Source organism: Nyctereutes procyonoides, unplaced genomic scaffold, assembly GCF_905146905.1.
Source record: "Nyctereutes procyonoides isolate TBG_1078 unplaced genomic scaffold, NYPRO_anot_genome, whole genome shotgun sequence".
NCBI classification, from domain to species: Eukaryota; Metazoa; Chordata; class Mammalia; order Carnivora; family Canidae; genus Nyctereutes; species Nyctereutes procyonoides.
The window spans coordinates 2,319,173-2,334,375 of record NW_026575124.1 but is presented as its reverse complement, the minus strand read 5'-3'; the positions used below and the strand labels follow the sequence as shown (position 1 = coordinate 2,334,375).

General features: G+C 37.3%; 1 protein-coding gene across 8 annotated transcripts in view; it reads left to right on the top strand.

Moving 5' to 3' along the window:
- Nucleotides 1–15,203, top strand: part of TFCP2 (transcription factor CP2) — a 58,705-nt gene that overhangs the window by 37,018 nt on the left and 6,484 nt on the right. For 4 of the 8 annotated variants that reach the window (XM_055337056.1, XM_055337055.1, XM_055337054.1 and 1 more), the window contains 8 exons: nt 3,667–3,818; nt 4,288–4,364; nt 6,016–6,121; nt 9,188–9,294; nt 11,565–11,717; nt 12,731–12,841; nt 13,192–13,280; nt 15,081–15,147. In XM_055337056.1, coding sequence (XP_055193031.1) covers nt 3,667–3,818; nt 4,288–4,364; nt 6,016–6,121; nt 9,188–9,294; nt 11,565–11,717; nt 12,731–12,841; nt 13,192–13,280; nt 15,081–15,147 — 862 coding nt within the window. The remainder of the gene's footprint in view (nt 1–3,666; nt 3,819–4,287; nt 4,365–6,015; nt 6,122–9,187; nt 9,295–11,564; nt 11,718–12,730; nt 12,842–13,191; nt 13,281–15,080; nt 15,148–15,203) is intronic. The other 4 variants (XM_055337059.1, XM_055337058.1, XM_055337057.1 and 1 more) reach the window with 2 other exon arrangements.

The window sequence follows — 15,203 nt, the reverse complement described above, 5'->3', positions numbered from 1 at the left end:
AGGGAGAAGCAGGCTCCATGCACCCGGAGCCCGATGTGGGATTCGATCCTGGGTCTCCAGGATCGCGCCCTGGGCCAAAGGCAGGCGCTAAACCTCTGCGCCACCCAGGGATCCCTGTACCTTATATTTGATCAGAGATATGGTGAGGTGTCAGACTCCAAAATGATCATGGTGTACTAGTGCTGAGTGTTCTGGAGAATGCAAGCAAAATTATAAATCATATCCACAAATACTTGCTAAGTACATAAAAGAGAAGTTACTCCTTCAAATAGCTTATGTTTCATTGAAATAAATTAAATACATGAAGCAGGGGTGCCCGACTGGCTGAGTCGGTGGAGCATGCAACACTTCATCTCAGGTTTGTGAGTTCAAGCCCCATATTGGGGGTAAAGATTGCTTAGAATACATGAAGCAATTGGAGAATGTAATAAAATGCCAAGTTATACATTGGTACCAACTACTTCGACTCCACCACAGTGGGTTTTCCTAATCAATGCTCAGTTTACCTCTAAGAAGGAGCAGACTTTTGTATTTCCAAAATTGTTGCTTACTTAATCTGTTACTGCTTTGCTATAGACAGAGTCCTAGCGCTGTGTTCACCAGTGTGACCTTTAGCCTCTGTCCCTAGAAATGTGAAACTGAATGGTACTCTTGCTCCCACAGCAAGGTAAAAGAAATGTAGTGTAGCAAGAACATGAGTAACTCAAATATATTTGAGGTTTCAGGATCTTAATATCTCTGATGAGAATATAAAATTTTGTGTATTTGGTTTGCCTGTTTTGAGTTCGTTAATTTTAGGGGTAACTTTTAGAATAAATTTAAAAATTTTCAGCATCAAATGACAGTCCTTTGGTTAGTCATGAGGGGTTAGATGTAAAGCCACATTATATTGAGAAGACTAGGGACTATTGCTGTGTATTAATTAGCCTTGCAAGGTAGTAATATTTGAGAAGAAGAAAACGCCCTACACTCTAAAAGGTTGAGCTGTTGCTACGTTGCAAAATCCGATTTGCCTTGATTCCTGATAATCTTCATTAATCTTTCAAGGAATCATCAGATGTGTGTATTTGAGAATGATATGTATTGAGATACTTATTGAGCATGATAGGACAACAAAGTCTCCCAAACATCATGTTTCTGAAGTTTTGTAGTGTTTTGCTTTATTTTCTGTACTATTTGTTGTGAGAGCATTGGTAGCTTCCTCATTTTGAGAAGTGGAAGAACTGGGTTGGAGTACTTTTTTAGAAAACCCAGTATTTCTCCAGTGTTATATAGTCTCAAGGGATCAGTAGTATGTTTCACTTGACATTAATATGGGCAGAAAAAAGGATTCTTCACCTTCTCCCTTCAACCCCAACTCTTTGAGCAAAGCATATATACCTCCAGACCTCAGGGAGAGGAAAGCACCCTTTGTTTTTCTAGCCTTTGAAATACTTTTTAGCAACAAGAAACTTCTGTTCATAAAAACTGGTTTGCGGGACGCCTGGGTGGCGGTGGTTTAGCGCCTGCCTTTGGCCCAGGGCATGATCCTGGAGTCCCGGGATTGAGTCCCACATAGGGCTCCCTGCATGGAGCCTGCTCCTCCCTCTGCCTATGTCTCTGCCTCTCCTCTCTCTCTGACTCTCAAGAATAAATAAATAAAATCTAAAAAAAAAAAAAAAAAACTGGTTTGCATCTTGGGTGCCCTGATTCAACTAATAACATGTAGTCTTGCTATTTAGACATCAGCAGAAAGAGGAATATCTTTTCTCTTCCCTCTCCACTCCTCTTTTTCTTTTTTTTTAAGCATTTATGCCATTAAATTTTCATTACTCCTTTGTGGATTTGTTAGGACAATAGAACATTTTCTGCTTATTTTTTTCTCCAATAAGAATTTATAATGTCTCTAAGATTTACATGAGTTCAGCCATTTTCTTTTCAATGGTTGTCTTTACCTGTCATAATTCCATACCTTTGGGGGAGAATGCATATTGCTGAGAATGCATATAAAGAATTGCTGTGTAACCTACACACTTAGCATTGTATAGAACATTTTTATCTCCCCAGAAAGTTCCCTTGTATATTTTCTAAGTCAATCTCTGCCCTGTCGGGAAACCACTGTTCTCCTTGGTTTTGCCTATTTTAGAACATCATATAAATGGAATCGTACATTATATATTCTTATTGTCTAGCTTCTTTTGTTCAGTATTATGTCTGTGAGATTCATCCATGTTGTTGCATTCCTTCATTTTTGCTGACTGCTGGTATTCCATTGTATGAATATACCACAGTTTGTGCATCTAGTTTTCTTAATTATAAACGTTTGGATTCTTTCCAATTTTTGCTTTTATGCCATATGCAGTTGTGTACAAGCCTTGAGTGGACTTATAATTTCATTTCTCTTGAATAGATATCTATGAATAGAATAGCTGGATCAAAGGGCAGATAGATGTTTACTATTATAAGAAACAGCCAAATCTTTTTCTAAATTGCTTTTGTTATTTTATTTTTTTTAATTTTTTTATTTTTTGCTTTTGTTATTTTAAACGCCTCCTGGCAAAGAACAGGAGTTCTGGTTTCTCCACATCCTTGCCAACATTTGGGTTGTCATTCTTTTTAACTTTAGTTGTTCTAGTGAATACATACACAAATTCTTTACAGTTAATTAAAACATTTTATTTTGAGAATTTTGTGGCATGTCTTGAGATAATTGGAAATACTCTTTAATTTGGTACATCTTTTAAGATTCTTTTAAAGTCTGGTCTGGGACAAATATTGATCACAACAGTAGGTCTCCAGAAGAGGACCCAGGATATTCTTTCCCACTAATCCATGACTAGAGTTTATGAGGAAAAATTATTATTAATCCTGTACATCAATTTTAGTCCCTTATGGTTTCCAAAATACTTACTCTAGACCAGCAAATGTGATTTCCCATTTTATAGATGAAGGAATGAAGACTAGAGAGCTTGTCTAAGATTTGCCTAAGGCTTTTAGGGACTGAAACACAGCACTTTTAGTTAGTTGTATTTCACAGAATCTAAGCTGATCTTGAAATATATCCTGGTCGTTGATTTGTCCTTTTCAAGTGGCTCCTAGGAATTAATTCTGAGTCTTGTTTTAGTCCTCACATAGATCAGCTGATAGGGTTATAAAGATAACTGCAGTTGGTGCCTTTAAAAAAATTATTATTTTATTTTTAAAGATTTTATTTATTTATTCACGGGAGACACAGAGAGAGAGAGGCAGAGACACAGGCAGAGGGAGAAGCAGGCTCCCTGCGGGGAGCCCAATGTGGGACTCGATCTCAGGACTTAGGGATCACTCCCTGAGCCAGGGGCAGATACTCAACCACTGAGCTACCCAGGGGTCCCTAGTTGGTGCCTTTCTAAGAACAAATACATTACTGAGTGTCCGGAATTGACATTTTGGAACTCTGCATGTAATTTTCAGAGCCCTTTTAGGAACCCCTGTCTAAATGGCTATAGCAGTGAATATTTGTCATTGTCCACATTGTTATGGTGAGGGGGATAGCACAGCAGGTAATCTGAACTGAATGGGAAAAAACTTTATCAAAGTGAGTAATGTTTATACTTTTCCAAAGCAAATTGCAGTTAAATTGTGTCAACATAAATCCACTTTTGCACCACTGTCACATGTTAACCTAAGTTGTTTGCTTTATTTCAGTGATGTCCTTGCATTGCCCATTTTTAAGCAAGAAGAATCAAGTTTGCCCCCTGATAATGAGAATAAAATCCTGCCTTTTCAGTATGTGCTTTGTGCTGCCACCTCTCCAGCTGTGAAACTCCACGATGAAACTCTGACGTATCTCAATCAAGGTTAGATACTTCCTTATTTGTTAGTGTTATTGAAGATCTGCTGGATTGATGATATTTTATTAGGTATACTTATATGTAAAAAGTACATCTTTCTAATGTGACCATTTAATGTCATATTTGATGTGTATTGCTACCTTCTTTTGTGTACCTGCCCGTTTTTAGTTCCTATCTCCCTCTTTCAATCCTGACCCAGCTCTATTGACCAGTTGTGTGACCTTGGACAAGCTACTTAAACTCTTTACATTTCAATTCTTTTATCTGTAAAAGTGAGATTGATAATAGTTTTGAAAATTATATCAATTAATGATATAATATATGAAAACACTTAGCACTGTTCCTGGCACATAGTAAAGGATTATAGTTGTTACTAATACTAATAATATTATACTCTTGTATATTCAACCAGCTGAATTTTATTCTTTCTGAATCTGAATCTATGAATATAATATGTAGTTACTTTTTCTTCCAGGACAGTCTTATGAAATTCGTATGCTAGACAATAGGAAACTTGGAGAACTTCCAGAAATTAATGGCAAGTTGGTGAAGGTAAAAGAAAATGAGTAAATCATTCCTCTGCACAATATCCTTTTATTGACCCTTTTTGGGTAATGTTCTTTTGCTTCCATAAAGGGCTTGGTGGTATCTCTTACCTACTACAATTTGCTGGCAGAGTGGTAAACCATTATTTCTTTGGAGTACGAGTGAGCCCACCCCCATTCACATGGGTTTTATAGAGCTGTAAAAACAGAAGGCTTACCATTCTATGTCAAAGTAGTCTCCTGGTCCATTGAAGCTCTTTGGCGTGGAATAGAGTAACCACCTTGAGATTTTTAGAGAAGCTCCAGTGTCTCTTTGGATACGTGGTCTAGTAGCAAGAAAAACAGAAACTACTATCGACAAATAACAGTTTTCTTTCTTTTTTTTTTTTTAATTTTTATTTATTTATGATAGTCATACAGAGAGAGAGAGAGAGAGGCAGAGACACAGGCAGAGGGAGAAGCAGGCTCCATGCACCGGGAGCCCGACGTGGGATTCGATCCCGGGTCTCCAGGATCGCGCCCTGGGCCAAAGGCAGGCGCTAAACCGCTGCGCCACCCAGGGATCCCCAAATAACAGTTTTCTTAGTCTAGACTTATAGCAATGAATTCACAGCACAATTGGGACAGGGGAATTTGATTAGCAACTATAAAAGTTGATGGGAGGGATATTAATAAGCACCTCCACAAATAAGAGTAACAAAAAGAAAATTGATAGCATTAACCCCTGCTTACCCTCAGTGCTGCATGGTGGGTTAGCAAGCAGGGAACCTGGTGAGATTTTCATATATACCCAAAGAGCTGAGCTGGATATTACATGGTAACAGTAAGGAGAAGTATAAATGCTTCCAATAAGAGTCTTTTTTTTCCCAATCCATGAGGACTAATGTTTAAGCCAATTTTTTTTAAAGATTTTTTTTGTTTATTTCTATTGTTATTTTTTAAATTTATTTTAAAAAGGTTTACTTATTCATGAGACACACACACACACACACACACACACACACAGAGGCAGAGGGAGAAGCAAGCTCCATGTAGGGAGCCCGATGTGGGACTCGATCCCAGGACTCCAGGATTACACCCTGGGCCGAAGGCAGGTGCCAAACCTCTGAGCCACCCAGGGATCCCCTCAAAATCACTACTTGAGCCAAAGGCAGATGCTCAACCACTGAGCCACCCAGATGCCCTAAGCCAAGTTTTAAATATGGTTTCAGTTAACTATAGAGATTATATCTGAGCAATTATAAATTTTACCCTGAAAAGAGTTTAGTATGGCATGGGTTTTAGAGTGAAACAGATCTTAAGAAAAATAATTTTATTTTATTTTATTTTTTTTATTTTTTAATTTTTATTTATTTATTTATTTTTTTACGATAGTCATACAGAGAGAGAGAGAGAGAGAGAGAGAGGCAGAGACACAGGCAGAGGGAGAAGCAGGCTCCATGCACCGGGAGCCTGACATGGGATTCGATCCTGGGTCTCCAGGATCGCGCCCTGGGCCAAAGGCAGGCGCCAAACCGCTGCGCCACCCAGGGATCCCAAGAAAAATAATTTTAGATTGTATCTAGAAACCTACTGGAGGTGAATTCTGGTAGTTTTCCTTTATCAGCACTGATTTTTAAAGGATCCCACTCTCATTTGATTTTGTTGCTTCCTTTCAGAGTATATTCCGTGTAGTGTTCCATGACCGACGACTGCAGTATACTGAACATCAGCAGCTGGAGGGCTGGAGGTGGAATCGACCTGGAGATAGAATTCTTGATATTGGTGAGTTAAGGGAATCTCTTGCCCAGGAAATGCCTATAAAAGTGTGGTCTGAAAATTGTGGTTTTTTTTTTTTTTTTACTTTCTTTTTTTTTTGTTGTTGTTGTTTTTAAGATCTTATTTATTTATTCATGAGAGACATAGAGGCAGAGGCACAGGCAGAGGGAGAAGCAAGCTCCATGCAGGGAGCCCGGTGTGGGACTCCATCCCGGGACCCCAGAATCACACCCTGAGCTGAAGGCAGATGCTCAACCGCTGAGCCACCCAGGTGTCCCAAGAATTGGTTTCTTTACTTGATGTTTACATTGATTCAGAATGCTTCAGGGGCTCAATTAGCATAATCCCTGAAATGTTTATTGACTAAGTATAAAAAACTACTGGGACGATAATATCAAAATTGAAGTTGGAAGTGTAGATCCTTCAGTTCCATAACAATTGCATCCATTATTTTAGGATGACTTTTTTGTTTTTGTTTTTTTAACTTAGTTGTGGTAAAAGTTACCATTATAAAGCATTTTAAAGTAAATAATTCAGCAACATTAAGTACATTAACATTATGCAGCCATCACTGCCATCCGTGTCCAGAACTTTTCTCACCTTGCAAAACTGAAACTCTGTACCCATTAATTAAACAATAACTCCTCCTTCCCTCTTCTCCCCAGCCCCTGACCACCATCATTGTATTTTTTGTTTATATGAATTTGACTACTCTAGGTGCATCAGATAAGTGAAATCATCTAGTATTTGTCTTTTTGTGATTGACTTATTTCACTTCACATAATCCTCAAGGTTCATCCATATAGTCGTATGCATTATAATTTTCCTCCTTTTTAAGTCTGTGTGATGTTCCGTTGTGTATATACACCACATTTTGTTTATCCATTCATCCTTTAGTAGATATCCGGGTTGATTCTACCTTTTGGTTACTGTGAATAATGCAGCTTATGAACGTGGGTATACAAATATTTATTTCAGTCTCTGTTTTCAATTCTTTTGTGTATATACCCAGAAATGAGACTCTTAGATCATATATATAATTCTATTTTGAATTTTTGGAGGAACCACCATACTGTTTCCATAGCAGCTACACATTTTCTATTCCCATCAGAAGTGAACAAGGGTTCTAAATACTCTACCTCCTTGCCAACAAGTACTATTTTCTATTTTTTTAATAGTAGCCATCTTATTGGATATGAAGTGGTTATCTCATTGTGGTTTTGATTTATACTTCTCTAATGATTAGTGATGTTGGTTATCTTTTCATGTGCCTATTGGCTATATATATATCTTCTTTGGAGAAATGTATATTCAAGTCCTTTCCTCATTTTTGAATCTGGTTTTGTTGTTGAGTTGTAGGCATTCTTTATGTATTCTAGGTATTAATCCCATATCAGGTATATGATTTGCAATATTTTCTTCCATTCTGTGTGGATTGTCTTTTTACTATGTTCATAATGTCCTTTAATGCATAAAAGTTTTAAGTTTTGATGTAATCCAGTTTATTTAATTAGTTTTATTGCCTTGCCTATGCATTTATTGTCATATCTAAGAATATTGCAAAATCCAACGAAGCTTTTACTTGGAAGTATATATACTGCCAAGAGTTTTATAGTTTTAGGTCTTACATTTAGGTGTTTGATTCATTTTTTAGTTAATTTTTGTATACGATGTAAGAGTTCACCTTCATTCCGGGTATGTGGATATTTAGTTTTCCCAACACCATTTGTTGAAACAACTATTCTTTCCCCACTGAATGGTCTTGGTACCTTTGTCAGCCATCATTCGACCATGTATGTGAGGACTCATTTCTGGGCTTTCTGTTGTGTTCTGTTAGTCTGTGTCTCCATCATTATGTCAGTACCACACTGTTTTGATAACTGTAACTTTGTAGGAAGTTTCGAAATCTGGAAATGTGACATCTCCAATTTTACTTTTTTTTCAAGATTGTTTTGGATATTCAGGGTCTGATGTTTTATTTTGTGTATGTATAAAAGGGGCCAGGTTTTTCCCCAAATGCTACAAATTCTTTTATTTTACTAATAACTGAGAGGCAAATTAGTGGTTTGTTTTACCTAAACTAAGAGACCTAGGATTAGAATCTATGTCTCTTGATTTGCAGTTTAGATTCTTCCCCTACTGCTTTGCTACACAGAGTAGAATTTATTTTTCTTAAATCATAGGGAAGTTCCTTTACAAACATACATGCTGTCTCTCTTCATGAATGTACTTTAATACTGGCATCTATGTTTTTGATCTCTTGTTGGTTATTATCTCCTACTAGTAAACAAATCTAAGTACTTACTAATTTGACCTGAGAAAACACTGATTCTAATACAGATATCCTGATATCCATTTGACAAATTGACCTTAGGATAAATCCAACACAACTAACACTGTTGGACCCAAATGGTAGTATAGTTATAGATATCAGCCCGGCTTTCTCTCCCCAGTTTGAATATTAATAGAAGTCAGGAAATGATATTTGATTATATGCTATGTAGAATGGAAAGCAGAATTCTACCAGAGCTCATTTTTGCTTCCCTCTTGAGTATCAGATTTGTTCCTCTGTTATAGCAGGGTTATTTGATAATTTTAAGGCCAGCATCAATCTCTATGTTAAATTTTTCCCACTTCTATCTGTAATACAATGCTTCTGCCTTTTTTCAGACACTCTGCTTTATCTTTCTATAGCAATCTCCTTAGTATACTTCTATCAGTAACACTAATCTTAAAACTGTAAGTGAAGCAGATTTAGTTACAATTTTCATGACACTGGAGCTAGTGTGTAGACTAAATCTATCTTTAAGTAGAATTTTGGCAAATTAAAAGGAAACTGTGTTTAAATTGTCTTATTTAAAAAACCTTTCAAAGTGGAAAAAAGATACTCAGAAAGAAAGTACTTAGGTCCATTTTAGCTTTAATCAAACCCTTTTCATTGGCAAAAAGAGGGTTAGGGTGTGATACATAAAAATCTTAGTAACTAGGGACCAGTAATAAAACAATCAGTGCTATCTTATTTAAACCCAGTGGCCCTCAGAATTGTTCAATGATTACCATTTTGTTTCTCAGATATCCCAATGTCCGTGGGTATAATCGATCCTAGAGCTAATCCAACCCAACTGAATACAGTGGAGTTCCTGTGGGACCCAGCAAAGAGGACATCTGTGTTTATTCAGGTAGGGCATTGCAAATGGGATTCCCATTATGAAGAGCATCTCTTACTACCAATTTGTTTCTTCTTTTTCCTTTTTTTTTTTTTAAGATTTATTTATTTATTTAGGAGACAGAGACAGAGAGAGGAAGCAGAAGGAAGGGCAGAGGGATGAGAGAGAGAGAGAATGCAAGCAGACTCCTTGCTGAGCATAGAGCCTGACTTAGGGCTTGATCCCAGGACCCTGAGTTTATGACCAGGGCTGAAATCAAGAGTTGGATGCCAGCTGAGCCACCCAGTTTGTTTCTTGAAGGATAAAACATGTTGAATTTGAAATTTTACAGGGTTCTAGCCTATCAAGTCTAGATTCCTCAACACTTGCCTGAGAGCAGTGAGGAATGTCTGAATTGCCCTTTTAATTTCCCCAATTTATTTATTTGTATGACAAAACAAAACAGAAAACAAGCAAACAAAAAAGATGCTTGCTAATGGCTGTATAATATTCCATTCTTTGGATACACTATGACTTCCCTATTATTATTTAGATTGTTCTAAATTTTCCCTACTATCTGTAAAGTTATTTTGAACACCTTTATGCTTAAAGTTTGTTTATATAAAAATAAAGGGTGGGGGGATCCCTGGGTGGCTCAGCGGTTTAGCACCTGCCTTTGGCCCAGGGCGCGGTCCTGGAGTCCCAGGAACGAGTCCCATGTCGGGCTCCCGGCATGGAGCCTGCTTCTCCCTCCTCCTGTGTCTCTGCCTTTCTCTCTCTCTATGTCTATCATAAATAAATAAATAAATCTTAAAAAAAAAGTTGTTTATATATATCCAATTATGTCTGTTGGGTAGATTCCTTTAAAATTCTTTTTTTTTTTTTTTTTTAGATTTTATTTATGTATTCATGAGAGACACAGAGAGAGAGGCAGAGATATAGGCAGAGGGAGAAGTAGGCTCCTCACAGGGAACCCGATGCAGGACTCTATTTCAGGACTCTGGGATCACGACCTGCGCCAAAGGCAGACACTCCACCACTGATCCATCCAGGCGTCCCTCCTTTAAAATTCTTATTTGTAATAAAGAAAGCTGTGGTTTATTATGTACCATTAGATAGTCACTGTGTTAAGTAAACAGTTTGTATACATTATTTTATTTAAAAATTTCAGCAATAATCCTGTAGGGTAGAAATAGGCTTAGAGAAATTAACAACTTTTAAGTTAAAAATTGAGAGTTTAAACAATTAACTTACCTAAGCTAATATTTGATCAGTCAAGGTTTCACTGTTAAGATTCACCAAAGTCGGGATCCCTGGGTGGCGCAGTGGTTTGGCGCCTGCCTTTGGCCCAGGGCGTGATCCTGGAGACCCAGGATTGAATCCCACATCGGGTTCCCAGTGCATGGAGCCTGCTTCTCCGTCTGCCTGTGTCTCTGCCTCTCTCTCTCTCTCTCTCTCTCTGTGACTGTCATAAATAAATAAAAATTAAAAAAAAAAAAGATTCACCAAAGTCTTCACTTTATGCAGTAGCAAGCAAACCTTTGCAAACCTTTTTTTCCACTATTGCCTGTGACCTTTCATATTTGCTATTTTCCCAGCATGAATGGTGCCTCTGCTTTTTAAACTCTACCTTAAAGTGCAGGAAACTTTTACTAACAGAAATCATTTCTCTTTTATATTAACTCTGTATTCTCTGAAGCAGTTAATGAACGTAGTTCCTCCTAGTAGCTTTTGTTAGCATTGGATCTGTATATTTACTTTGTTTCATTTGTAACTAATTAATTTTCCTTATTTCCTCCTTTAGAATATACATTCTTTAAGATCAATAAGAGAATTAAAGTTTATTTATTGAGATGTTATTTATTTATTTAGAAAGAGAATGATAGAGGATGTACAGGCAAGCAGGGGGAGGAGCAGAGGGAGAGAATCTCAAGCAGACTCCTTATGAGCATAGCACCCAATCTCCCTATCCTGAGACCATGTCCTGAGCCGAAATCAAAAGTCAGATGCTTAAGTGAGGCATCCCTAAAAGGTTTTTTTTTTTTCTTTAAGATTTTATTTACGTAGATGTTTTTAAGTAAGCTCTACACCCAATGTGGGGCTTGAACTTATAACCCGGAGACCACGAGTCATATACTGTACCATTGACCCGACCAGGTCCCCTAGCATGAAAGGTTTTTTTTTTTTTTTATAGGTGTTCATAGTGTTTTTAAAGGTTTTGCTGTTAGTAGTTGCTCAAAAAATATTGTTGACTGAAGTGGCTAGCTAGCAGTACTGAAACCTGGATGTTGTATTCTTTGTAGGTACACTGCATTAGCACAGAGTTCACTATGAGGAAGCATGGAGGAGAAAAGGGAGTGCCGTTCCGAGTACAAATTGATACCTTCAAGGAAAATGAAAATGGGGAGTATACTGAGCACTTACACTCAGCCAGCTGTCAGATCAAAGTCTTCAAGGTATTCCTGGGCGTCATGCTGTCCCTTGTATCCATTTTCCTCATTTTTCAATTTTAACATTAATTACAAAGTCAGAAAGTTAACTTCTCCTTTTTCAACAACTGTGAAAACTAGTCTAGGCCAGAGTTCTTGAGATAATAATTCCTGAGATGCCTGGTAATGAATTTATATGGGATAGGCATGGGAGAAGGAGAACGTGGACAGGGAAGTAGAGGCTAAAACACGGATTTTCGCTGAAAGCTCTTAAAGTCTGTTGAAATTACAAGCTCTTGTAAAAGCTCACAAAATTATGAAATGTTGATAGCTTTGATTACATTGGTACTTGACTTTCTTTTGTTATTTTGGTCTTTGTTTTTATCACACAGATAAATGTAGTCTCATTGCAAAGGATTAATTAATACAGAAGTATTCGGACTGAAGTCCCCCTTTACCACTTTTACCCTTACTTCCCAACCTTTCCCAGAGGTCATATTTTCGCATATATCCTTCTAGTTCCCTTCCATGCTTTTATATATGTGTGTACCTAAGTATACACATGTTTTCTTGTCTTTAAAACATAAATAGGACTGTACTGTATGAATTGTTATGAAGCTTGCTTTTTTTCAGTTTGCTATGTGCTTTAGAGATCCATGTCCATAGCTATAGATCTCTTATTATTTAACAGAGAGACTGTGAGAGAGAGCCCGAGCTGGGGAGAGAGAGGGAGAAGCAGACTCCCCACTGGGCAGGGAGTCTGACATGGGGGTCGATCCCAGGACTCTGGGATCCTGACCTGAGCCAAAGGCAGACACTCAACTGACTGAACCACCCAGGTGTCCCTAGGTCTCTTATTCTTTTTCAATTCCATCACACAGTTAAATTTCCTATTTTCAGACTTAGATGCAAGGATCCATCTTGTCTTTACATCATTATACATACATCCTTGTTTCACGTGTGACTGTTTAAGCTTTAGAAATAATATTGTTGGGTCAAATGTCAGTTGATGAGTCAAAACAAAACATTTCTCTTTTTAGCCCAAAGGTGCAGACAGGAAGCAAAAAACAGATCGGGAGAAAATGGAGAAACGAACACCTCATGAAAAGGAGAAATATCAGCCTTCCTATGAGACAACTATACTTACAGAGGTAAAAGGATTTTTTTTGGTGATGGTTTCAAATTTATTCTCAATTTATTCTCAAAATTCAATTTATTCCGAATTTATTTTCAAAAGAAAATCCCATCATTTTGCACTATATATGTATATCAAATCATTATGTTGTACACCTGAAACTAATGCAGTGTTGTATGTCCATTATATCTCAATTGGAAAACAACAACAACAACAAAAACAAAACCCACAACTTCTAGCCTGGTCAAGATTTACTAGTGCAGTTAAGATTTGCTGATGAAGATGTGCTATTCAAGTAACAATGTTTCGGTGGGACACTAGGGTCACCTGTACTTTTTCAGTATTTAAGTTGTTCTTTGTTTTTAGTGTTCTCCATGGCCCGAGATCACATATGTCAATAATTCCCCATCACCTGGCTTCAACAGTTCCCACAGCAGTTTTTCTCTTGGGGAAGGGTAAGTGTAGGAAATGAAATTTGGTTGTGTTTGTCCTAAATATGTCTTCTCTCATTATCTTCTCCTATAGAAGCTCTTTCTAAATCAATAAGTCCTTCTATTCAGTCACTCTTTGATGGATCCATGGATTAGCTGAGGTTTGGATTATCTTCAAAAGTGATTGAAAAGAGTTTTATGCAGTCCTTTCTCCTCCTCTTCTTTCTTCCTATTGGAAAACACCATTAAAAAAAAAAAAGAAAACAACATTTATGGCCCATTTGTAGTGACTTCAGAGACTGATTTTCTGGGCTTTTCACTTCTGTCACTGCTTACCTTGTGGTCATTTCACTTCCTGTGCATACTTTCACTAGTGTGGTCCTAAGGAACTGAAATATAGTTGTACAAACACGAAAATCTGTTTTGTTACTTTTTTTTTAAGATATAAAAGAAGATTTTATTTATTTATTTGAGAGAGAGAGAGAGCATAAGCAGGGAGGAAGAAGGGCAGAGGGAGAGGGAAAAGCAGACTCCCTGCTGAGTGGGAGCCTGATGCTGGGTTCAATCCCAGGACCCCCAGACCATGACCCAAGCCAAAGGCAGATGCTTCACTAACAGAGCGACCCAGGCACTCCTGTTTTATTACTTTTTAAGATAATCCTAATACCTAATAATTATGGATCTTTGATAATTTGGGAAGAAGGTTTAAGATGATAGCCAAAATGAAATTTTATAATTATCTATAGGATATATTTAATCTTGCTCATTGTCTTTTATCATCAGAGATAATTGAAAGTTTGTACAGTTGCCTATGCCAGTTAAAATAAGTTATCTTTAGTCTTAGCATTTAACACATATTTTACGTAAGTCATATTGAAATTTGAAATAGGCTACTAAATGTGTGATTTTTTTTGGTTGTAATGTTTGTTTTTCAATGTAGGTTCTTTGTTCAGTCTGCTTCTAAAAGTAATTAAGGTAGCGTCAATATTCAAAATATAACAATTAAGAATAAAAATAGGTAGGAGTTATAGAGGGAATAGATAATTGGGCCTGGTGATAAGTTAATTACTAAATTTGAATACTGAGTTTGAATTTTGCAGCTAAGGCAAAAAAAGAAAAAGAAGAAAATATGTTTTGAAAGAAAAATCTCTTACCATACATATGGATTATGCAGTCTACTTATAGGCAATTTTTTTGTAATGTTTATTTTTTTTAGTAATCTCTACATCCAGTGTGGGGTTTGAACTCACAACCCCAAGGTCAAGAGTCACGTGCTCTTCTGACTGAGCCAGACATGCACTCATAGGCAATTATATAGGATTTAAGAGTCATGTTTTAGGTAAGAGAAGTATTGACTATAAGACTAAGAGTGCTTTATGCAACAGCACAGATTCTTTTAGATCTCCAGCTTGAGGGTGCCTAGGTGGCTCAGTCAGTGGAGCACTCAACTCTTGAACTCAGGGTTATAGGTTCAGGCCTCACATTGGGTATAGAGATTACTTAAAAATAAAATCTTTTTTTTTATTAAAATATTTTATTTATTCATGAGAGAGAGGGGGAGGGAGAGGGAGAGGGAGGCAGAGACACAGGCAGAGGGAGAAGCAGACTCCATGCAGGGAGCCTGACATGGGACTCGATCCTGGGTCTCCAGGATTACACCCTGGGCCGAAGGCAGTGCTAAACCACTGAGCACCCCTGGCTGCTCTTAAAAATAAAATCTTAAAAGAAAAAATATCTCTAGCTTAGACTGTTAGGGTGAAGAATCAGTGATGAACTCTAGTTTGTGTCATGGACTCATCCTTTTCATTTTCAATGTTTCTTTAGAAATGGTTCACCAAACCACCAGCCAGAGCCACCCCCTCCAGTCACAGATGTAAGTCTCAAATTAAATGTAAGTTATTTGCAATGTCTACTAATACTTTGATGACTCCACAGTTCAGTAGAAAT